Source organism: Pavona decussata, unplaced genomic scaffold (genome assembly GCF_977016875.1).
Source record: "Pavona decussata unplaced genomic scaffold, jaPavDecu1.1 SCAFFOLD_27, whole genome shotgun sequence".
Classification (NCBI taxonomy): Eukaryota; Metazoa; Cnidaria; class Anthozoa; order Scleractinia; family Agariciidae; genus Pavona; species Pavona decussata.
The window spans coordinates 1,713,795-1,739,262 of NW_028145450.1; the positions used below are offsets into that span (position 1 = coordinate 1,713,795).

At 37.5% G+C, this 25,468-nt stretch overlaps 1 protein-coding gene and 1 non-coding gene across 2 annotated transcripts; both read right to left on the reverse strand.

Moving 5' to 3' along the window:
- Nucleotides 1-467: 467 nt before the first annotated feature.
- On the reverse strand, nucleotides 468-540 carry Trnat-ggu (transfer RNA threonine (anticodon GGU)). Its single transcript has one exon. It is a non-coding gene; the product is annotated as a tRNA-Thr (tRNA).
- Nucleotides 541-3,348: 2,808 nt separating this feature from the next.
- LOC146485274 (uncharacterized) lies at nucleotides 3,349-16,377 on the reverse strand. The gene is made up of 7 exons (XM_085103655.1): nucleotides 16,310-16,377; nucleotides 8,567-8,929; nucleotides 8,334-8,483; nucleotides 7,729-7,851; nucleotides 6,335-6,415; nucleotides 4,851-5,207; nucleotides 3,349-4,649 (listed from the first exon to the last, which is right to left on the reverse strand). The coding sequence occupies exons 2-7, from the start codon at nucleotides 8,889-8,891 to the stop codon at nucleotides 4,015-4,017; spliced, it is 1,671 nt and encodes a 556-aa protein (XP_084959781.1). The 5' UTR covers nucleotides 8,892-8,929; nucleotides 16,310-16,377; the 3' UTR covers nucleotides 3,349-4,014.
- Nucleotides 16,378-25,468: the final 9,091 nt, after the last annotated feature.

Below are 25,468 nucleotides of genomic sequence, written 5' to 3' on the forward strand. Positions count from 1 at the left end.
GATCATACGGCTATCACTGTTTTTTTTTTGTTTTTGTTTTTTTCTTCACCAAAACTGAAGAGGACGACGACCGAATAGGATACTGAAACCCCTAAGTGTTACAAATTACACTGGCATCCTAGCCATGGTGACAGCCAACATTTCCCGGCCCAGCCCGGCCAGAATGACTGCCATCGTGCAGTGAATACTCCTCCTCAACAATTAAGAGCATTATCCCACCAGATAGGGTCACATCCCTGACCATATCGTGCACAGCATTTGACAGAAGAGGCGCTAGGAAAGCCAAGCTGGCGACACACAACTTGGCCCTCTTTCATGTCCCATTCATCATGACATACTGTGCCCCAGATTCCTTTGTAGAAAACCTCAACCTCAAACCGTATTAACGAAATAGTGAAAGGGAGAAGTGATCATCGCAGTGAATTTTCCAATTTATCCAATTGGAAATTAGACGCCTGAATTTTTTCAGGCTTCAACGGGATTCGAACCCGTGACCTCCGCGTTACCGGTGCGGTGCTCTACCAACTGAGCTATGAAGCCACACATTGGGAGCAAGGTCAATTGTTGGTTCCCATTTTCCCGTGAGAGGAGTGCCGGTAACGCGGAGGTCACGGGTTCGAATCCCGTTGAAGCCTGAATTTTTTCAGGCTTCTAATTTCCAATTGCATAAATTGGAAAATTCACTGCGATGATCACTTCTCACTTTCATTTACATCCGCAGTTCATATATGAATCATTTCATATACTTTACATTATTCATAATGAAATAGTGTTTGGTTGTGAATGGTAGGGGTAGGCTTTTTGTTTGGTTGTTGTTCAGTCTCTTTGCGCAGTAAGGTATTACAGTGATATGTCTCTAATATGTAACTAGAGTGAACTGTGACTCAATTTGACCGTACAATAAAAATATTCAGGTTGCTTCCACTAAAATATTCTGCTGCTTAAACCAGAGCATCGCAAAAATTAGTTCCCAGCAGAAATTTCAGTCATCTTGAACCGCAAAAATTTGTTCCCTCAAACCACAAAAAATCGCCAGTCCGCAAAATAAAACTTCTGTGCTACACGGCAACTTATTGCCTTTTCCTAAACCTTATCTGGAAGAGTCTGATCAGTGATAATTGATTCATCACTTGACATCATCTTTTTCCATGCCAACAAAATTTTGACAGTCCTTGTTTTCGTCAAATGTGGAATTTTGACTCTCTGCCGGACAAACCGTAACATTCTACACCATTTGATTCTTCTCTGGAACGAAAAGCAAAAGCAGACTGAAGAGGATTAAACAATTTTATTTACTTATTCAAGGAACTGTTCTAACATGTATAGTCACTGTTTTGTTTCTTAAATACATTTGTATGACCTTACTAGCAGTGGCACCCAACGACCCAACCTCGTTCCCAGGGTCTCTCATCTTCCCGCCCCAGCGAGAGAGAGAGAGACGGGTCTCTCTCTCTCTCTCTCGCTAAGGCGGGAAGAAGAGAGACCCTGGGAACGAGTTTGCCAACGACCAAATCTTCCTAAATACGTCAGAAGTGCCTAAAATGGATTTCTGTATGCCTTAGAAGCCTGTTTGGTTAATTTAGAGCTGCCCTAAAAAATATATTTCTGTTCGGTTATCTTAGGGTAACTTTGGTCGTGTCGAAAGTTTGATGGGGCTTTTTTGTCTCATCCGAAAGTTTTTGCCATCCTGATGGGTTTTGTCGAAAGCTCGAGGACACGTAGTAGCCATAGTTTTATTAAAACATTTTAGGGGACGTTTTTCGCTATACCTGGGACTACGAAAATTAAGCGAAAATCTTAGGGAATGTAAATGCTCAACCAAATATTATAGGCGTATAACCTATTCATCCAAAAACGTTAGGGGATGAAATTATACGTTCTGTCAGACCTAAATGATGTAAATTTCTAATAATACAATTTAAGCAGCTTTTAGAATAGTTACGACGGACGAAAATTTTAGCGGAGAAAAACACCATCCGAAAATCATGCCGTGAGTTATAAAACGTGAGCACAACATTTCCGAAAATTCTAGGGAAATTTGATGGTTTTCCGAAAAACCTCGAAAAGTCTAGAGATCGTAAGGCGAAAACATTCGAAATTTTTAGGGAACCTTCCATCCGAACAGATATTTTACCGAAATATTCCGTTGGTTGCCCCTGCGCTAGGTCTTACCAATCAGTGTGCCAAAAAAAATTATGGCACTTTGTAGGGCGGTCAATCCATCACTAATTGATAGGATCCACTGGCCACGCAACTAAATTTACCAACCACTGTCTATCAAAGTTTTTATCAAACGGTATAAGTAATCCGGCATTAGAGATGATTAATAAAAAAGCTTAAAGTATTGACGTAATACTTGAAAGCGCTATAATAAACATCAAACATCACAATATATCGAAAACAACAAAGGATTCAAGCGCGCAATGCTTTCCAAGGCAAAACCTATGGTTCTTTAATATATATGAAGTTGTTAGTTTGTTTTAAACTTGTTTGTAGTCATTTGTTCAGGGTGAACATGAGGGTTTAACATCCGACATTTACAATTAGCAGGATTCTTCGGACTATCATGTCTGGATTACTGGTTCCCCTTTTGTCCTAATAATCTATTTCTAGTTGCCATTGCTACCAAATTTAAGTCCAGTTTTGTCTATCTCTTATCTGCCTCTTTAATAAATGCGAACTCGATTAAAACGCGGGGCATATAAAATACAGATGACACATTGCTACAACGTGTGTCACAAGAGCTCAAAAAACACAAAACATTTAAAATCAGCGTGATTCCTCGGATTAATACTATCATATCTGGATTACTGCTTTGCCTGCTTTCCATTGCTACCAAATTAACGTCCAGTTTTGCCTATCCCTTATCTGTTATTTTAATATTTGCAATAGCGATTAAAATGAAGCTCAACCTCTTTCCCAGTGTCACCCCTCTTTTGTCTCCCTGAAACGTGAAGAGGAGAGACCCTGGAAAAATGGCTCGGTAAAGACCAGATAAGTCAAGATATTACCCTGTGGGTTGCCATTTCAGAACCAAAACCTGGGGTGGCATTTGGTAATGTTAAGACTCACAAGGAAGATAACCCTCTCCACCTTATTACTTCTAGACTGCAAGCAGTCCCTTTCTGGTCAGTCGAGATGGTGCGCTCACAGCGTAGCGAGACTGGAGCGAGGAGAAATAAACGAGAAGAGACTTTTTCACGCCTTTCCCTAAGCCCTTTTCCGCTCGTTCGCTCTAGTTTTTTTTCACGCTCGGCTATTTCGCGCGACCTTTCAACTATCCAGAAAGGGACTGCTTGCAGTCTATATTACTTCATGTTTCGGAACGGCAACCTCTGACTAAACATTGAGGGTATGTTCCGAATAAACCAGCTCAAATTTAATGGCGGGGTACAGTGAATTGATGTACTCCGTAAATTCTAGCAATCTAGGCAAAATGGCTCGGTAAAGACCAGATAAGTCAAGATATTGCCATGTGGATTGCCATTTCAGAACCAAAACCGGGGGTGGCATTTGGTAATGTTAAGACTCACAAGGAGATAACCCTCTCCGCCTTATTACTTCTAGACTGCAAGGAGTCCCTTTCTGGTCAGTCGAGACTGGAGCGAGGAGAAATAAACGATCTTTTCCGCTCGTTCGCTCTAGTTTTTTTTCACGCTCGGCTATTTCGCGCGACCTCTCGACTATCCAGAAAGGGACTGCTTGCAGTCTATATTACTTCATGTTTCGGAACGACAACCTCTGACTAAACATTCAAGAAAATAAAGAAAAAATGAACAAGAATTCAAAACAAAAAACAATAGAAACGAACGTTACAGAACAGTTTCATTTCCCACTTTTAAAAATGTTAGAAGCCAACATTGCTTTGCTTGAGGAACCGAAATGTAAAACAAACAGAAAAAAAAAAGAAAGAAAAGAAAACGCCTTATTGGTAGAAGGTCAGATCATACAGCTACCAGTAATTGTTTATTTCTAATCACCAAAAGAGGACGACCGAATAGGATATTACAGTTCCTAAGTGTTACAGATCACACCTGCATCCTCTCCATGGTTACAGCCAACGTTTCCCCAGCCAGAATGACTGCAGGCTTGCAGTGAAGCCTCTCCCCCTCCACAATTAAGGCCATTATCCAACCAGATAGGGTCAGATCCCTGATCGTATCGTGCACAGCATTCAGCGGAAGAGGCGTTGGGGAAACCAAGCTGACGACACACCACGTGGGCATCATTGATATCCCATGCATCATCACACACTGTGCCCCAAATTCCTTTGTAGAAAACCTCAACCCGGCCGTAGTTAACTCCTCCGTTTCCGGCTAAACGGATAGGAAGGCACTCAACACTGGCATCTCTGCTGTGAGTGCAGTCATGGTTTCCCCATCCACGGTGTCTGCAGTCGAAGAGATATAACTCGCTTCCTGAACAGGCCACATCATCCATCCAAATGGGACCAGACCCCTGACCGTGATGAGCGCCACGGAAGGCTCGTGAAGCTTTGGGGAAACCAAGCTGTCTAGAGACCACGTTGGCATCATTTATATCCCAGGCATCATCGCAAATAGTGCCCCACTGGTTATTATAGAATATTTCCACTCTACCAGCGGCTAATGAATCATGACCACTTAAACGAAGACTGCCTGTTGTGATAGCTAATAATGGATAAATTATTAAGTTTTAATTATTTTAATGATTTAATTGATTTAATTAATTTAATTAATTAAATAACTTCAAAGTTTTGGGCTTTCATGTTAGGCGCTTGTTCGGGGGTAAGGGCTTATTAACTTTTTGGACTGTCAGTGTGGGCGCTTATTTGAGGGGCGCAGCTTAGTGGGATAAATACGGTACTTTACCTCTGTAACGTGCTTTAAATCCGAATGCAGTTCCTGCGCCGTCGGACGTAAATTGCACAGAAAGGTTGTTAGTCGAACTTGTTATAAGCGCAAGAACAGAACTTCCGTTATATCGGCCGATCAGAGAAGCAGACGGTGAGTTGCCATCAAACACAGTTACGAAGTCAGCGGAGGGATGAGTGCTGAGAGTAGCAAATTTGAGTTGCAGCATTGTATTTGAAGACAAATTCCATTGACAATCTTCGTTATTTTGGTAGGAACTGCCATCGTATGTCTGTATCACTCCTGTTGTGTTGGTTAAACGCAGCAGTTGCCTCCCTTGAGAATTACAGGTGGCCGTAGCTTTCACCAGCGGTGCTGCAAAGAGTAAATACAGATAACCCCATTAATAAAATAAACGATGGGTCTTAGAATTGCGGTGGTATTAATACGGTGTTCTCCGCAAATAAAATGCTACAACAAACTTAAGTGAGGACAACGGCAACGGTGAGATGAGATATGACGCAAATGTCTAAAACTGAAGAATTCAGACTAACACCACAAACATAGAGGGACGAATCCGGCAACATGTGTCCTGGCCAAAGTAAGAAAACCATCTGATAACGTTGTCACGTCTTGTCAAAACAAGTTGTCAGAAAGTTGTCAGAACTTGTCAGGCCACGCGCTTGTCTCAGGCTGTCTTACCCTTTAGGACGACAAATAAGACGGATAACAGTTTTTAAAAACACCAAGGCAACGTACGTGCATTCACGGGTGAGTTTGCCATCAACAGCATAATACGTACACTTACAGTTGCTGAACCCAAGGACTATCACAGGAATATTATCTAACTGACACTCGACAAGTAGGTAGATCATCAATATAGAATTGTTTTATTGGTTGTTGCGCAATTATATTATACCTAATAATGTGCGATGGATCAGAATCTCAGATAAGGGGGAAAGTATCACTGTTTTTAGTGGGTCACCGGATTTGTGGTACTTTACGTGGTCTTTAATTACAAAGCATGTCTTCACCTCCTAACCAGTTAACAAATCAACAGGCACAGGGGAGAGCTTCGAATACCCATTGTCGTTTCGCGAGGCCACCATTTCGATTTTTTGTATATCTAAGCAGGCCGGAGGCGAGCTGCTATCCCGTTTCTAGAGCCTTTGTACCCTTGTCTAGTAAAACGGGACATAACTATCCCAGAGACCTTCGAAAAGCCGTTAATATATATTATCAACGTACGATGGAGGAGGAGAGAGGTGGATGCAGGGTTAGTTAACACATGGTGCAAAAATTTGATCAGTGCAAGATATAGCATTAGCTTGAAAGCCTTCGTATACATATCACTCTTTTCCTTCTTTTGCTTTCACTTCGAAATAAAATTTGGTTTGCTGACTTGAACGTCTGATGAAACTCTCGTAGCACTTGTCTGGTGACCACCAAAAAAAATTCAAATAAACACATCTATTAATTAACGTTAACGCAGACACTCTTACCGGTACATTGATAAGAGCCGACAGTGTTCTCGCAGACATTGACATGGCAGATGGATGGAGAAGCACTGCACTCGTCTATATCTATGAATTGAAAACACCATCAATAACCAAAACTAATCTAGTAAGAAAGACATCAAATGCTACTAATATTAGAATGGTTATTTTAGTAAGTCGTGAACAAGGCGACATCCTTAATGTTTGAAGCAATTGGCATTCGTACAACAGAGGGAGGGAACTAGAAAGTATTGCACTAACTGACTAGAAATGCTTTGCTATCAAATGTGAAAGGAAAGTCCCTTTCTAACAACTCGGTATGGTCTTTTTATCTCTTACCTAATCTTAAAATTCATAATTGCACTTTGTTAAACTTGGCTGGCAAAAACTTAACCTTCAACGTGATTTAAAAACAGCCACCATGGTCTATAAATCTGTCAATGGTCTCGCCCCTGATTATTTGAAATCAATGTTTACTAATCGGAGTGCAATATCTACCCGTATTCTCTTAGGAATTGTGAGGGCAAACTAGCTGTTCCACTCCCCCGCACCAATTTTCTAAAAAAACAGTTTCAGCTACAGTGGTGCGTTGCTGTGGAACAGCTTACCTATCAATCTGCGCAAGCACAATCTCTTGCTAGTTTTAAATCCGGCCGTAGGGGTTTCCTCTTCGATAATGCAAGTTAATTAATTCACACGGCATTCATGGAAAGAAGGCACTTTATTTTGTTATTGTTTCTATTTTTTGCTGTTATTAAATTTAATTTGGTATTTACTTTAAGTCCTGATGTTTTTACCCGTGTATAAATAAAGTTAAATAAATAAATAAATAAATAAATAAATAAATAAATAAATAAATAAATAGTGCGGAATGTTCACCGTCAACTTTAAACCTTCAATTCTTATCCAGTTAGAACTTTGATAGATTTTCGTTTGCTGGCATCAATCAATGAAATGGAACACTGTCTAATATAAAAAGACAAGTCCGTTTCTGTTAACTCGTTTTGGAATGAAAGTGTAACCTACTCACAACATGCATGGTATTTTGATCTTTCATCCCACTTTTAAAATTCAGAATCATACGTTATATTCAATTTAAACCTCCAATTAATGTATCCAGGGGCCCGTTTCTCGAAAGTCCCGGTAACTTACCGGGCCCGATAAGTGCGTTTGGTGATAAATATTTCTTAACAGAAGTCGATTTTTGTTAGCTTTGAAGACTAAATTTTAAAATCTTTAACTTCCACGAAAACATTGGCCAAGTGCCATGTCTGTAATTACTTTGTAATTGGCAAAAAATAATTCAAAAATATGCTTATTGGGCCCGGTAAGTTACCGGGACTTTCGACAAACGGGCCCCAGATAAAGGTTTTCTGTTATTTAATACCCTGCTCTTTTACCTTTACAAGTTTTTCCATCTCCTGAATATCCTGGATTGCACGTACAGAGATAAGAACCAATGGTGTTGTTGCATATCGCATTTACGTCACAGACGGGAGAAGAGGCATTGCACTCGTCAACATCTAAAACAAAACAACAACAAAAAAAACGACGCTAATGGGAGGCTCGAGTAATAAACATGTCAAACTTAGTAATCATCTTTACAGACCACGCAGAAGTTTGAGATTGACACTATAAGCATCTCTAGAAGGTTGTATCTTCAAACATGTTTTATTTTATTTTTTTATTTTATTTTGATTGGTGTAGAATATTTAGTAATCAAGTTGATGATGGTCGTGATGGTTACTCCTGGTGATAGTGATGATGTCGTGATGTGATAATGGCGATGATGATAGTCAAGAAAGTGATAGTAGTGATAATTGCTATGCTTTAGTAATGATGATAAAGTAATGATTCACTTATTTATACATTTGTCACTTAACTTCCAAATTTGGAGGATTAGCCATGGCGTTCTTAGCTTTTATTAATTAAAGAAGGAATTATAACTTTGTTAACACTTCTAAAGCATTGACGTCTCACATTAAATTTGATAGACCGAACTCACCTTCCGTTTTCATGTTGCAATGTGCAAAAACCGCCATGTTTGGTTTTATGGATGACAGCCAATACTTGCCGCTGACTGCTTTCCCTCCTTCGCTCGCCTTTATTTCTTTACATGATTTTGCTGCCAACTCAGGGATGGACCCGAGGGGAACTGGAATTAAAATAAAGTGATATAATATTTTGCTCTCATCATTGTTCACGTAAATTTGCCATAAATAATTACATTCAGTCTACCTCTGTTAATGTCTCGTCTGAAATAATATCTGTCTGGGTCAGGAATGAAATCCTCCGGTCTGGCTTCCTTCGTCCGATCACTAAACTCACACATGTGGAGAGACATTACAAAGTTGAAACTTTGGCATCGATCATCTGTACGACAGACTAACAGGCAGTGAAGACCTAGATCGGCCTTCATCGTCTTATAGATGTGTCGCTGTAACATCCATCCAAAGATGGAAAGCTCGGATCCAGAGGCTGGACATTGCTGAGGTTCTGCGCATGCTCTGTAGATTATTTGACCCAAGACAAAAACAACTGCCAAAAATGATAGACGTCTCATGCCCTCTTTTTTAGTAACTCTTGAACTTTCTGAAACACCTAAAAACAAAGTTAAATTTATCAGTCGACATTTAAACTATGATTATAAAAATGATAGACGTCTCATGGCCTCTGTTTTAGTCACTGTTGAACTTTCTTAAACAATGAAAAACAAAGTTAAATTTATCAGTTGACCTTGAAACTATGATTATAAAAATTTTAACTATGTGTCCATTAAACTAAATTGGTTCGAACTAATTTTTTTGCCGGCTTATTTTTAAATAAGAATATAGTTTATTATAAAAATAACTGAAGATCTTGACAAATATTTAAGATGAAAATTAGCGATTAGGAAATTGGAAGTTTGAACCACATCATGTTATCATTATTATTGAATATCGCTGCAAGATAAACGTGATATAGATAGATGGATAGATAGATAGACAGACAGACAGATAGATAGATAGATAGATAGATAGATAGATAGATAGATAGATAGATAGATAGATAGATAGACAGATAGATAGATAGATAGATAGATAGATAGAGAGAGAGAGAGATAGATAGATAGATAGATAGATAGATAGATAGATAGATAGATAGATAGATAGATAGATAGATAGATAGATAGATAGATAGATAGATCCTGAAAATAAGGGAATCCCAAGTTAACTGTTGGTCAATATTAACGCCTTTCACAGGAATGCACCTGCTGCAACTCTGCACCATTTAAGCACAGTGTCAAATTTTCTTCGAGCGCCGCTACTCTCTGTGTCTTTAACTGTCTTTAGTGTAAGCTTTTTAGCCAGCTTGAAAGCCTCAACGTAATTTCCTCCAGATCTTTGGTCATTTCATCCTGTAAAGCTGCCAAACTTCAGCCCGAGAAAGTCAAATTAGAGTCGACAGCAAATAATCTAGCTATTCCGTAATCTAGTGACTTTGAAAAATGGTTAACAAATACAAGAAAGAGTAGCGGACCCAAAATGGAGCCTTGAGGAACTTCCCACGTTTTAGTTGCCATTGACGAGGTGACCCTATTTACGTGACACACTCGCTGTCTTGCGGTCTGTTCATACGATCTGAGCCACCCAAGTACACCATCTTCTATTCCATACCCAAGGACGTTCAAATTACTTTTACGGCTATATGATATTAGCATGCCAGATATTAGCATGCCAGATATTATATCAATTTCTTCTCCTCTTATAATTTTTTGGCGAGAAAGCACTTTTTTTATTGTAGGAGTAAAGCTAATAATGTTAAAGCGATGTGACTAAATTGTGATTCCTTGGCAGTAGAGATTGCTGTCAATAACTGACGATGGTTACTCAAAGATTTTCAAAACAAGACCCGGGAAGATTTCGAAAGATTGTCTAAGGACAATCAAGCCATTCTGATCGTCCTGACACCTTGAGATCCAGGGTTTGGTATTTTAAATAGACTTGCATCTTTCTAAAGCCCTATTTTCACTGGACCCTTATAACCTGCAGCTGCATTGTTTCTTTAGGGTTGGGAACATTGTTCTGTTGTTCGTTCTTTACTCCTCTCGACCAAATATGTAAGACGTTGCAAACGGTGCAGATCAAGGAGTTGTTTTTGGCAAAAGATGTTCATGAAATAAATTACTTTCGAAAAATATAATTTTGCCGACTTAACTGGCTGCTACCAGGTGCGTGTAACTAATATTTAAAAACAATAATATGTGAGCTGAGATAGTCACTCGGAATAGTTTGCCCACAAATACAACAGACAAAACCCAACTGTTTTTTTTTTCCTGGTAAGATTCTTTCCGCAGTAGAATAATGCTCAAAATCAATTTTGTTTAAATGGCAAACGCAACGGAAACAGCAAGTCAAACTTAAAACTCTGAGACAGCAGCGTCGGTGCCGTGTTGTTGAAAGCTAGTGTACTTATATATACTGGTAGCTGATTAGGTATATTTACAACACCTTTTTGACCAAAAAAGTAAAAGTGCACTGTGACATTAAGAAACAAAACAGATCCTTGTATCATCTGCATGTAATTGATACTTGACATCGCCCTACCCCACCTCCCCCACAAAAAAGCCACACATAACGATATATAATTGAAATAATTTTCCTACCCTTTAAGCCCTTCCTACCCAATTAATATGTTAATGTTTTAACTTCAAGTAATCAATTGTTAATGAACCTCTTCGATTCCGTTTACTCTTCGTTATGGGGGAGGCAATTGCCTAAAATTCGCAAATGTCATAAATCGAATAATTTTCATACAAACAAAAGCGTGCCTATGCATTCATGAAAATTATCAAATTGTCTTTTTTTTGTTGAGAAAAAATTGTGTAAATTTTTCAAGGAATGTTTAATTTTGCAATTTATGTGCTCAGAAGCCAAGTCCTTTCGTCGTCACATTAATGCAACCTTTTCTTTTCCTTTCCAGAAGAAATGAAAATTTCTCTGTTTGTTCAAAGTATTTGTCCACATTTTTACGGTGGAAGAAGGCAATTTCTCTACCCTTCAAACCATTCAGTATACAGGCTTCGCCAGGTCAAATAAAAAACAAGTATATGTGGAACCAATATCATGAACCATCTTGACTCGTGATAATCGATTAATGTTTCATCTTCAACTAATCAATTATTAACGGCCCTCGTCAATTCCGTTCACCCTTCATTATGGCGAAGGCAATAACACCTTCCATTGCCTTTCACCAAACTATCAAATTTAACATTAATAAATTTCGCAATATTTGGCATAAAATCGAATTTTGCTACCAACAAAAATGTGCCTATGCACTCATAACAATAAGTAAATTTTGTTTCTTTTTCTCGAAAAAAAAAATAAAAAAATATTGTGTAAATGTTTCAAGAAATATTTAATTTTGCAATTTATCCGCTCAGAAGCCACAATTTTTTTCCTCGTCAACCTGTCTTCTCCTTTCCAGTAAAAAATGAAAATTTCACTTCTCGGCAACGATTGCTCAATTTTATAATTTATAACGTATTTGTTTACAATATTTAGTCAACGTTTTCGCGGCTAAAAGACAGCATTTTGGAAATGTGGTAAGCAGAATACAAATACAGGGTAAAATACAATCAAGCTGATTTTAAACGACCAGGTTTTTGCTCAAATCTGCCTTCAGAAATGCTTGGTGAGAAACCCTTTAATCGGGATTTTTTTTCATACTATTGTTAAACCCTGATGAAATTCTCTGGAATACATTACACACAAACGGTATTGCACGCTTTATATCCTAGCTAGCTCACAAACATTAAAAAAGCCTTAATTCTCGGAGAATTTTGCCATTTCCACTGAGTAGCTTTTGACATATCGCTGTTTCAATATCTCCTCTTTTTCACAATCTGACCAATTTAATTTTTTTTTGAGACGTAGAAACTTGAAAACTGATAACAACTCTATTTATCGAGGATAACACTAACAGCAAATAAACTGATAACCTCATGGAGCTGAACAAAATTCTAGTGAATTAAATAATATGAAAACTACCCTTAGAAACACATTAAAGCGACGAATAAAAATACTAACTTACATAAATAATTGCGTAACATTTATTTAAGAAGTCAACGTTTAAACGTCTCGCTCTTGGACTCCATTGGAGGTCGGCCTTAAGCATGACGATGTTGCAATTTTCCTTACCCTTAAAACCATTCAGTATACTTGCTTGGCGAGGTCAAAATAGTAAAAAACAAAAACAAAAACAATAACAACAACAACAACAACAACAACAACAAAAAAACAAGTATATATGGAACTAATATCACGATACAACTTGACTCTTGACAATGTGTTAATGTTTCATCTTCAAGTAATCAATTATTAAGGGCCCTCTTCAATCCCGTCCACCCTTCATTATATTTGAAGGAAGCAATAGCACCCTCCATTGCCTTTCACCAAAATATCAAATTTAACATCAATAGAATTTGGATATTTGGCATAAAATCGAATTTTTCTACCAATAAAAATGTGCCTATGCACTCATGACAATAACTCAATTTTCTTTTGTTTTTCTGACAAAAAAAATTGTGTAAAGTTTTCAAGAATTATTTAATTTTGCAATTTATCCGCTCAGAAGCGACAATTTTTTTTCTCATGACCCTATCTTCTCCTTTCCAGTGAAAATTGAAAATTTCTCTTTTCGGCAACGATTGCTCAATTTTCTAATTTAAAAAGTATTTGTTTACAGTATTTAGCCAACATTTTCACGGGTGAAGGAAGGCATTTTGGAAATGTTGTAAGCAGAACACAAATACAGGGCAAAATACAATCAATCGGATTTTAAGCGACCAGGTTTTTGCTCAAATCTGCCCTCAGAAAGGTTTGGTGAGAAACCCTTTAATTGCGATTTTTTTTTCATACTCTTGTTAAACCCTGTTGAAATTCTCTGGAATAAATTGCACACAAACGGCATTGAACGCCCTATATCCTAGCTGCTCACTAACATTAAAAAAAGCATTAATTCTCGGAGAATTTTACAAATTCCACTGAGTAGCTTTTGACATATCGTTGTTTCAATATTTTCACTCGAACTCCTGTTTAGGTAAATGTCTTCACAATCTGACCAATTTAATTTTTTTTTGAGACGTAGAAACTTGAAAACTGATAACAACTCTATTTATCGAGAATAACACTAACAGCAAATAAACTGATAACCTCATGGAGCTAAATAAAATTCCAGTGAATAAAATAATATGAAAACTACCCTTAGAAACACTTTAAAGCGACGAATTAAAAACACTAACTTACATGAACGATTGCGTAAAATTTATTTAAGAAGTCAACGTTTAAACGTCTCGCTCTTGGACTCAATTGGAGGTCGGCCTTAAGCCTTTTCCTTGATAGGCTTTACTTTGAATACAAGGCAACCTTCAGAACGTTTCTTGTAGCAATGGCAAGTTTAATTAACATTACGGAATCTAGTTGTCCTATTATGAATGTCAAATTTTCTTGTACATATCGTATTTTTTTCGGTTCTCCGCTCACTTGCCACACCATACTTCGTTTTCCATGCAAAATCATAGCAACTAGTTTTAACGTTTAGTTTAAATTCACTTATCGATCTATATAAATAACGTTTTCAACAGCAACAGTCAATCAGGCAGAAGGCCTTTCGCTTTTAATAGCGTGATGTTAATTTCATGATTCTTAACAGGTTGTGTCTTGGATGCTGCTTTAGTATATTTTACTCACGCATGATTTGTACACGCAAACAAACACTACCAGCTTTTTGGTGCGTCACTAGGCAAAGGCAATATTTACTTTCGTAAAGTGGTCACCTGTAGGGTACGTCCATTTTATTAAACATCGATGGAGCAGATAAATATTTAGAATCAAGTTTTCAAGTTTATACCTCGCCGAACCACCGAGAAATTCCGTATTCGAGATAAAAAAGAGTAAGCTGGCATCATATAAACTAGTTTTTGTTTGCATGAAAACGCGTAATTGTGGGATTTTAGGGATGGCTTATTAACTTGCAAAACAATTTAAATTTAAAAGATAACCGGTTACAACAACAATAGTTCTTGCGATAGTTGCAAGCTTGTATCATCTGCATATAACTGATCCTTTAGATCGCCCCCTCTCCTCCCCCCCCCCCCCCCCCAAAAAAAAATATGTTTATATATATATATATATATATTGCACATGACGATAGTTGCAATTTTTCTACCCTTCAAACCATTCAGTATACTGGCTTGGCCAGGTCAAATAAAAAGCAAGTATAGATGGAACTAATCAGGTCACGAACCATCTTGACTCTTGACAATGTGTTAATGTTTCATCTTCAAGTAAACAATTATTAACGGCCCTCTTCAATTCCGTCCACCCTTCATTGTATTTGAAGGAATCGAAGCAATAACCACCTTCATTACCTTTCACCACCAAACTATCAAATTTAACATCAATAAAATTCGCAATATTTGGCATAAAATCGAATTTTCCGACAAATAAAAATGTGCCTATGCACTCATAGCAATTAATAAATTGTCTTTTCTTTTTCTCGAAAAAATAAAAAAATATTGTGTAAATGTTTCAAAAATATTTAGTTTTGTAATTTATTCGCTTAGAAGGCACCATGTTTTTTTCTCGTCACCCTATCTTCTCCTTTCCAGTGAGAATTGAGAATTTCTCTTCTCGGCAACGACTGCTCAGTTTTCTAATTTATAAGGTATTTGTTTACAGTATTTTAAATATTGTAAACAACATTTTCGCGGGTGAGAGACTGTATTTTGGAAATGTGGCAAGCAGGATACAAAAACCGGAGAATGGTGGAGTTTCAATTCTGAAAAAAAAAAAATTAGGTTTTTGGTCAAACCTGCCTTGGGAAATGTATCTTGGTCTGGAAACCGTTCATCGCGATTTAATTTGTTCATACTCTTGAATTGTTAACCCCGTCAAAATGCTTGAAAATACCATACAAACGCACTACACGCCTTCTATCCCAGCTAGATCACCAATATTAAAAGAGCCTTTATTCCGAGAAAAGTTTGCTAATTGCAATGAGTAGCTTTTGACATCTCTTCGTTTTAATAGTTTGAACCAAGCTGCTCTTTTATGTCAATATTTTCACAATCTGACACATTTAATCTTTTTTTGGGTGGAGCCTTAGAAACTTTAAGACTGATAAAATATGTTATACCTTCGTTGGGGTTTATCATGCTTATTCGGATAGCCAGACTTTAGACGCCACAAACATTTCACATAATGCTTTACCACACTACATGAACCTAAGCTAGTGTCAAGCTGATTTTTGAAATGATGGATTAAAGAGAAAAAAAGAATGGTAGAGAATACTGTTGTCAGTCAGTTAATTCTTAAAAATGATACTGTACAGCACAGCCTCCATGTTAAGCTCCGTCAAGTACCAGTTCATCCCTGCTGAACCTAAAAATCGGGCCCAGTTTCTTCTTTAGTAGGTAGGCAAGCAAACCTATGTAGCTTGGTTAAGCTGTAGGTAGGTAGGTAGGTAGGTAGGTAGATTTGTAAGCTAATTATTGAGGGTAACATTGACAGTAATTAAACTGATGACCTCGTAGCCCTCAAAATAAAAAAAATAAATACATTGAATAAAATGCTACGAATATTACAAATACAAAGATATTAAGGCAACGAATGTAAGATTTACTTACATGAAGTGATTGTGTAAAATTGATTTAAGAAGTCAACGTTTAAAACTTTTTGCACTTGGAGTTCGGCCTTAAGCCTTTTCGATTCCTTTCTTTGATAGGCCTTACTTTGAATGCCCGGCCACCTTCAGAATGTTTTTGTAGCAAAGGCAAGTTAAATTAAGATTACAGAATCTAGTTTCGCTATTATTAATGTCATATTTTCTCCTAAATATATATATATATTTTTCAGTTATCCACTCACTTGCTACACCACACTTCGTCTTCCATGCAAAATCATAGAAACTAGCTTTAACGTTCAATTTGAATTCACTTACCAATCTGTATAAATAACGTTTTCAACAGCAACAGTCAATCGGGCAGAAGGCCTCTTGCTTTTAAAAGCGTGATGTAGCTTTCTTTTTTTTTCTTAGCAGGTAGTGTCTTGAATGCTGCTTTAGTATATTTTACTCGCCTGTTTTTACACGCAAACAAACACTACCAGCTTTCCGGGCGGTGCGTCACTAAGCAATTAAAGGCAATATTTGCTTGTTCAAAATGACCACCTGTAGGGTACATCCGTTTTGTTAAATATCGATGGAGTGAATAAATATTTAGAATTAAGTTTTAAAGTTCAAAACTTGCCAAAACACCGAGAAATTCCGTATTAGAGATGTTAAAAAGCAAATGACATCATATACACTAGCTTTTGTATGCATGAAAACGCGTAATTGTGGGATTTTAGGGATAGCATATTAACTTACAAAAAAATTTCAATTAAAAGATAACCGGGTACAACAACATTAGTTTTAGCGATGGTTACAAACTTGTATCATTCGCATATAACTGATCCTATAGATCGCCCCCCCCCCCCCCCCAAAAAAAAAAAAATGTATATATATTACACATGACGATAGTTGCAATTTTTCTTACTCTTCAAACGAGTATACTGGCTTGGCCAGGTCAAATAAAAAACAAGTATATATGGAACTAATCAAGTCACGAACCATCTTGACTCTTGACAACGTGTTAATGTTTCATCTTCAAGTAATCAATTATTAACGGCCCTCTTCAATTCCGTCCACCCTTCATTATATTTGAAGGAATCGAAGCAATAACCACCTTCATTGCTTTCACCACCAAACTATCAAATTTAACATCAATAAAATTCGCAATATTTGGCGTAAAATTGAATTTTCCTACAAACAAAAATGTGCCTTTGCACTCATACAATTAATAAATTTTCTTTTCTTTTTCACGAAAAAATAAGAAAAATGTTGTGTAAATATTTCAAAATTATTTAGTTTTGCAACTTATTCGCTTAGAAGGCACAATTTACATTTTTTTTTCTCGTCACCCTATCTTCTCCTTTCCAGTGAGAATTGAAAATTTCTCTTCTCGGCAACGATTGCTCAATTTTCTTATTTATAAGGAATTTGTTTACAGTATTTTAGTCAACATTTTCGCGGGTGAAAGGAGGCATTTTTGAAATGTGGCAAGCAGGATACAAATACAGAATAATTGTGGAATTTCAATTCTAATAAAATTTAAACCACGTTTTTGGTAAATACTGCTTTACCCCTATGCTTTAATATATTTTACTCTCGTATTTTTACTCAAAAACAAACAAACAATACTGCAATCTTTCGCACGTCACTAGCAAAGAACAATATTGCCACCAGAAGGATACGTCCGTTTCATTAAATCTCTGTGAAGTGCATAAATATTAAGAAAAGTTTTCAAGTTTACAACTTGCCAAACCATCGAGAAATTCCCTATCCGGGATTTTAAAAAGCAAATGGCATCATAAAACATAGCTTTTGTTTGCATCAAAACGTGTTTACAAATTAACAACTCTGAGATCTGCAAAGGATTTTTTGGCTAACGCACCAATTTACAAAATAATTTCAATTTAATAAGAAATCGATTTCAAAAACAATAGTTTTCGCAATAGTTACAAGCTTGGTAAAAATCCAAATGTAACGGTCCAACTTTGTAAAAAGCTACTATACTAGCGCACTGATGGGTGTTTAGTTTCACTAATGCATCGCAGTCTTAAGTACCCCAAAAAACCTAAAAGGTGATCAAGGCGAAATTAAAAGGCAAGCATACCCTTGTCGTTGTATCTCTTTCAACACAAACAACTTTATTTATATATCTTAATTTTACGTTAATTGTTTAACGTTACCCCGCAAAAAGCTAGCGAGCCAATCGAGAGGGGTAGGGAAGGAAAACTTGATAAAAAGCGTCCTGAAAAGTTATAAAAAGTATCATTACAAAAATAAATATTCGTGAGTTACAACACCTACAGATAAATAATACTAAAGACCAAAACCCCCGATGGCGCGAAGAACTTGAAAATGACGATAATGACGATCTTTCTACCCTTCAAGTGATTCGGAATACTGACTCAGTTAACACCCTTAGCGGCAAAACTTAAAAAAAAGCAGGTCTATAGACTAATGTTTCGAACACACCATATTGTGAATCATTACTGTATAACTTACAAAACAGTTAATTTACTCTGAATTGAAGCACTTGACAGACCAAATTGACGATTCTGACGAAAAGTCTCTCATATTTAACCACAGCTATACATGCACCAGAGCTATTCTTTTCTTTTAAACATTCCCTTAAAGTGCCCATATCGGAATTTTTTTTATTTTCTTATCTGAATCTAAACATCACCCTAAGAACTTCAGTGAAAAAATTTTTTCGATTTGCATAAAACACGAATTTTTCAATGACGAGAATTTCACAAGGCTGACGAATTCAGGTTTAAACTTAAAACGTGAACTGAAGTAGGATGACATCGCGCTTGTGTTTATCCTTTAAAACAGCTAAGCGAAAGGAAGACGAAGACCAAGAGCCACCTTCGAAGAGGAGCAGGGAAAAGCGAATGGTAAGCTTTCGATACTGAATATTCACACCCGCTTGTGACATTCTAGGCGTTGTAACTTTCTGAGGTTTATAGTTTGACCTCACTGTTAAAATATGGCGTAATTGTTTTGGTATATATTCTCATAGATCGTGAGATCCGCGAAGTTTCGTTGAGGCTAAGCTCTCAAAAAATACTAGGCAGCACAAATGCTACCACTGATGTAAATAGATCGATGCGAGAACAGTCGCACTCGGCGAACACAGAAAACATTGTAAACCACGATGTAGATAAGGTAGATAAACTGCAGCAAGAATTCAACGAGCTCAAACAAATATTGTACACACATGTGTTGCAGAATTCTGCAAACAATAAAAATGTTGAAAAGTATAACAGCGTTATCTCTGAAAACCTAACAACCACAACGGGGGTTCAAAATAAAAAAGGGCACAAAACAAATAACAAGCGCAAAGAGCGCAGAAAATAATTGGCTAAAAAACGGATTGAGACACAAAGAGAAAAACACGAGAAATTCATGAAGAATTTTTCAAACAAACAACTTAGCGACAGCCTTTTAGCGTTATTTCTAAAGGGCTCAAATTTGTCCCGACACCGGTGACAGACACGAATTACATTAGACGCCTTCGAACATTTCGCAAAACGTATGCGCCTAAAAGATACAATTATGGATTTCGTAAACTGTGGGACAGTGACAAAAGGGAAATTAACCTGTTCATTGGACAAGCTAACAACTTCCATCCTACAATTAAATTTACGGCCGAAATTTCAGAGAACGAGACAAGCTATTATTATCACAGTTCAACACGTGTCCTTCCTGTAGTTCCGCGAGAACAATGTCGCTAGTCAGCGCTTCCCAATTGCCTTCGAGTTCCTCGCAGCAGTAGCACTCGCTGATATTTGCTAGCAGATCAGGGCTACAGTTACCACAAGTACATCTACATGGAAAATAATTCGTTCGAATGTATGTGAGTACTTGGCCATAGTTTTGACAGATGATAATGAAGAGCGCGTATGCAAAATGCAAGGTGAGAACTTTACCGTCCACTAACACGCACTCTATTCTCCAAGCGTTTTGTTAAATCTTCCTCGAGTCGTCGCTTCTCCTCTTGTTCCTTGCGATATATTTTTAGCCATTCTTCGTCTGCTATCGGCTCGTCCGCGTACGGTTCGAGTGTATCATCATCTTCACACGTATTACTTGTTTCGTGGACGCCATCTATCGCCTCGACTTCGACGCTTTCAAATTCGTCCTAGCTGCCTTCTTCAGCGGTTTGCTCACTTTCCGTGTCAGATAGGTTTTCTGCCATGGAATATACTTATTTCGAGCTAAGTTTTTCCTTCCTACCGGTGAATCTGACGATTTTCTTTCTGCCGCGAATGTACTTCAGTTTACTGAAGGTCAAGTGAGTGCATAGACTCGAGAGTTCCTGAATGTACGTCACAGACCATGTCACGTGGCCCTATTGTGAGCCTGTCGGCATTCTCATCAGCGGGGCGGGTGGACCGCAATAAAATAGGATTTTAAAGATTTGTAAAATTCATAAAAAATTCGCGTTTCATGCAAATCGAAAAAATTTTTCGCGGACGTTCTTCGCGTGATGTAAAGATTCAGATAAGAAAATAAAAAAAATTCTGTTATGGGCACTTTAACAACAAACTAATATTAAGATGGCTGGCACCGGTTTCTAGCACTTTCCATCGCTTATACTTAGACGGATCAAATATACCACCCTATGTGAGTTTACACAACAATTATGGTGTCAAGCAAGTGAGTGCCTTATCATTCGCAAACAGGCTTCAATTTCGTCTCAACAACAACAACAACAACAACAACAACAACAACAACAAAAAACAATCTTTATTAGAAATAAAATCAGATTACTGGCTGCCTACGGCTGTTCCCTGCAAAGATTAATTAATTTGCACATTGATAAGGTATTAATACAGAGTCTTGACGACGTGTTGTTTCAACTTTCAGTATTTAATTATTGAGGGTCCTCTTCAATCATGTTCACCCTTCATTATGGAGGAAGCAATAAAACTTTCGTTGCCTTTCACTAAACTATTATCAAATTTAAAATCAATTGGATTGGAAACGATTTTATATTTTTTTGTTGCAAAATTTTAATTCTGATAAAATATAAACCAGCAGTTTGCTCAAGACTGGTTTGGGAAGTAGCTTGGTCAGAAAGCCCTTAATCGTACGCTTGAATTGTTAAACACTGTCAAAATGCTCGGTAATAACTTACACGCAAACGTCATAACACGCTTTTTGATTCCAGCTACATCACTAAAATAAGAAAAAAAAAGCCTTAATTCGCGGAGAAGTTATGCTAATTCTAATGTGTAGCTTTTGTGAACTCTCCGTTTTAATAGTTTGAGGCGAATCCCTATTTTATTTAAATATCTTCCCAACCGGACCAATTTCATATATTTTTTCAGGTTGCATGTATACATCTTATAACTGATAAAATATGTTGCACCCTGGTTTGTTTAATCAAGCTTTAATGGTACGTATTCAGATGCTCAGACTTTAGGCGTCACCGACGTTTAACATAATGCTTTAGTACACCACAAGAACTGAAGTGTCATTCTGGGCCCAGTTGTTCAAAGCCCGATTAAGCTAACCCTAGATTAACGAGAACTTTGGTTCGAGTTTAATTACTAAACAATAAAGATTTTTTCAAGAAGATTTTTGTCCCTCAGCTTTGACATTGAATTTTCTTTACCAGTAGCTTAAAATTAGATTTTAAAAACATTTTTAACGAGTAAGCTGGAAACCTCGGTAAACTTTTAATCGGGGATTAGCGTTAATCGGCTTTCGAACAATCGGGCCCTGATCTAGAAATTAGAAGATTAACATATAAAGGTTAGAAAGACTGCAGAAGTCTCATTTTGGCATGACCAGATTGCGATATCTGCTGTTTTTGAACCTGTTTCTTGTCTACAATGGAGTTTTTCTTGTCTACTCAATTCCTGGAATTGGAAATTAAACAAGACTTACCTGTAAGTTGAAGTTTGATTGTAAATCTGTGAGTCATCGGCAGGGAGTGTAAGGAGTGGTACGAGAGAGCGTAGCGTAATGCATCAATCAGGCTTTAGAGTGCCCAATGACTGCCTCTATGATTACCAAACCACACAGGGTGGGGACACAAGCTGGAAAAAAAGGGTGGGCGTACCACTTCCTACACTCCCGGCTGATGATTCACAGAATGACAATCAAACTTCAACTTACAGGTAAGTATCGTATCTCGTTACGAGATTTTATAGCAATCATTGAGATGTCATTGGCATAGATTATTATACAAAGAACCAGGCGAACATAAACATGATTTGTTAGTCAAGTCTGGAAAAGTAATACTGGTGTAACACAACATAGCAATGTTAGCATAAGTCGTGAGGATAATATTACTATTTTATGACAAAACTACACGTCAAGAAGAGAAAGATTAATTGTCGTTTTTAATTGTGGTTAATGATAGTAACGTTTGAATGTAGTCCCATTAGACCATCCCGCTGACATCACATAATACATTTGATGTTTACATTCCTCTCTGCCAAGAAGGAGGTCGATGTAGAACGAGTACTATGTGCTATAAACGTAGACACATCAATACCGGTAGATCTCAGGACATTCTTACACCACCTAGATGTGGTATTTTTGCTTGCTGGGTCATGAGGTTTGACATGGCCAAGAGATGTTGACGACTTGGGTTTGCTTAATATACTTTTCTAAATGTTTAACAACACAACTTTTCATCTCCTTGATATGCAAAAACTCAACAGGTTTGAGTTGGGTACCCCGACGACTTTGTTTTATTTTCTCAGTAATTACAAAAGTACACTTAAGGTCTGAGAGTTCTATATTTTCGATTCATTCGTCCCCTCAAAAGGGTTAACAAAAAGGTCAGCTTTGAAGTCAACTTCTTCTAGGAAAGCGCCGATACAGATGCACCTTTGCGGAGATAATTCAACACGGTAGTCAAATTCCAATCAGCTGTGTATCTAGGCGAGGAAGGGCGAAGTTCAAAAATCCCTTTCTTAAAACGCTTCGCTATGGGCAGTTGTCCAATTGGGAGCGATGAGTTGATATTAAGCTAAAGGACAGAGAATAACATACTTTTATATCTGTGTTCACAGTGCTGTAGGAAAGTTCGTTCTCATGTAGCATGGCTAGGAAGTCTGGTAAATCTGGAGAGATAACACCACAATTCTTTTCTTTGCAAAACTTTATCCAGTTTTGTAGGTGGGACTGGTACTGAGCGGTTGTTCCCTCACGCTAGGAGGCAGTGATAACGTTAATGGATCGTACAGTCCAATCCTAATCCTGCATGTTGTTGCTGGACGGTAAACAAAGAAGAAGAGACATGTTCTTGTGGAGTAGGTCTAAAGTTGTTGGTGCTGCTGGGCTTTGAGGAGCGAAGCTTGACTAGAGTAAGTATGAGGAGAGATGGCAGCAGTGGGTATCACGCTTGAGTTGGCCAGTCGGGAACAACTACCACACAAGTTGCTTGATCCTAAATGATTTTTTTCACCTGTAGGATGCAGCTAAAAGGAGGAAAACAGTAGAACGTCTTTCCTATTAGCCCATGAAATAGTGAAGGCATTCGTTATGAATGCCCCTGGGTCTGGGAATGAGCAAAAAAATAGGCAGTTGTTTATTCAGTCGACAGTCGAAGATCAATCTCTGGTTTGAAATTAAGGGTCTTGAGGGGCCCGGTCAATAAATCAGGGTTGAGCATCCATTCAGTATCTTGGGAATGAAAATGGCTAGATTCGCCATCTGTAATTAGATTGGAGGACCCAGGAATATGGGCTGCTGTAAGCCAAGGGCCGGGATGTTGTGCGAAATGCAGAATTCCCAGATCTGCACTACCAGGGAATTACATTCTCCACCATGATATGTACCTATGTTGTTTATTTGAGCAACAGCAGAGGTCAATCATGATTTTAACATGTTTCCTAGAAAGGGAGGAATGAAAACACTACAGAGCAAAAAATGCTGCAAGTAGCTCAAGGTAATTTATGTGATGCTCACTTCCTGTGGGGAGCCACCTCACACATGTTGACTTATCATTCATAACTGCACCCCACCCTTGAAGGGATGCATCTGAATACAAGGCTACATCTACTGGAGGGCAATGTATGGTATTAAAACTGCATTCAAGGTTACATAACTACCAGTTTAGTTCAGAAATTTCCTTTGTGAGAGATGCACATTTTATCCTCAAAATTCCCATTGGCTAATTTTAGAGCAGCATGCAACCTTGTCCATTTCTAAATTTCTGTAATACAGGGCAACATACCTGACACCTGGTAAACTAGAAATTAGGTGACCTGTAACTTTGTAACATCACGGATTTTGACAGAAAAGGGGTTCTCAAGCAAACAAGACAAATGTGTTCTATCTTAGTTATCTTGTCTTGAGTGAGGCTAACTGTCATTTGGACAGAATCTATGATAATACCCAACTGATAACTGATTTCTCTGGGTGTATGACAAGTAAGTGGTTTTCAAAACAATGTGATAGCGGCAATTACATTGGCTATGCAGTTCTGTTGGGTTTTGCCTTGAAGGTATAGATCATCAGTATACCCAGATATGATATGACCACATTGTCTCAAAAATGCTAGAAGAGGTTTCATCATCTGAGTAAAAGTTTTTGGGCAGATGCATTAACCATTTGGGAAGGCCGTGTACTTGTAAGGAATGCCTTTGTAAAAGGATGTTTAAAAAAATTGAAAATCAGGATGGATCTTTATACTATAATATGCATCGTTTATGTTCAAACTGGCCATAAAACAGTTTGGTGTTACAAGTTTAATAATAATAATAATAATAATAATAATAATAATAATAATAATAATAGTAATAATAATTTATTACTTCTATAGCGCGCGAATCATAAACAGATGCTCTCGCGCGCTTTACAATAAAGATAATAACTGTATAAATGGACTATTTTAAAATGTGGGTTTACAACAAAGGTATTTAACTTCTTTAAATTAAGAATGAGTCTCACATTACCATCTTTCTTGGGAACTGAGAATATAGGAGATATAACTTCTCCTAAATCATGATCAGATGGCACAATAACTACCTTTTCTGTCGGTGAGCAAATTTCTGCTTCAAAAAGAGCAACGTGGCCTTTACAGATAGAGTTGGCAGGATATGATTGCCGAATAGGATGGGAAGAAAATTTAATCGTTTCGCCCACCACTGTAGGCAAGATATGGGGGTCAGGGGTCAATTGCATCCATTTTTCATAAAATAAAGATACCTGGCCAGCTGTAAAGAACTGAGTTTTAAGCCTGAGGTAAGTTATCAGATAATACTGAACATAACTGTGAAATTATTTACTTGAGTTTTTAAGTCCTTTAAGTCTTTGTGAACTTTCACTTGAATGGGGCTGAGCCATGAGTTGCTGTTGATTTGGGAGGATTGAATCTGCTCCCTTTGTCCACTGATATCTGTTATTTTCTTGTTCAGGATGGCCAGTACTCCGTTTGTAGTGTCTGGCATCAGAACTATGACCTTATTAGTGGTTTTCAATTCTTGGAGTGTTTTAGCTAAATCATTCCCAAAAATGAGTTTCCCT

Excerpts from the sequence above, each read along its gene's own strand:
- LOC146485274 (XM_085103655.1), bottom strand. The coding sequence starts at position 8,891 with ATGAGACGTCTATCATTTTTGGCAGTTGTTTTTGTCTTGGGTCAAATA. Across the intron at positions 8,484-8,566 it reads CAGACGAGACATTAACAGAG|TTCCCCTCGGGTCCATCCCT; the intron begins GTAGACTGAATG and ends TTTTAATTCCAG. Across the intron at positions 7,852-8,333 it reads TTGCAACATGAAAACGGAAG|ATGTTGACGAGTGCAATGCC; the intron begins GTGAGTTCGGTC and ends GTTTTGTTTTAG.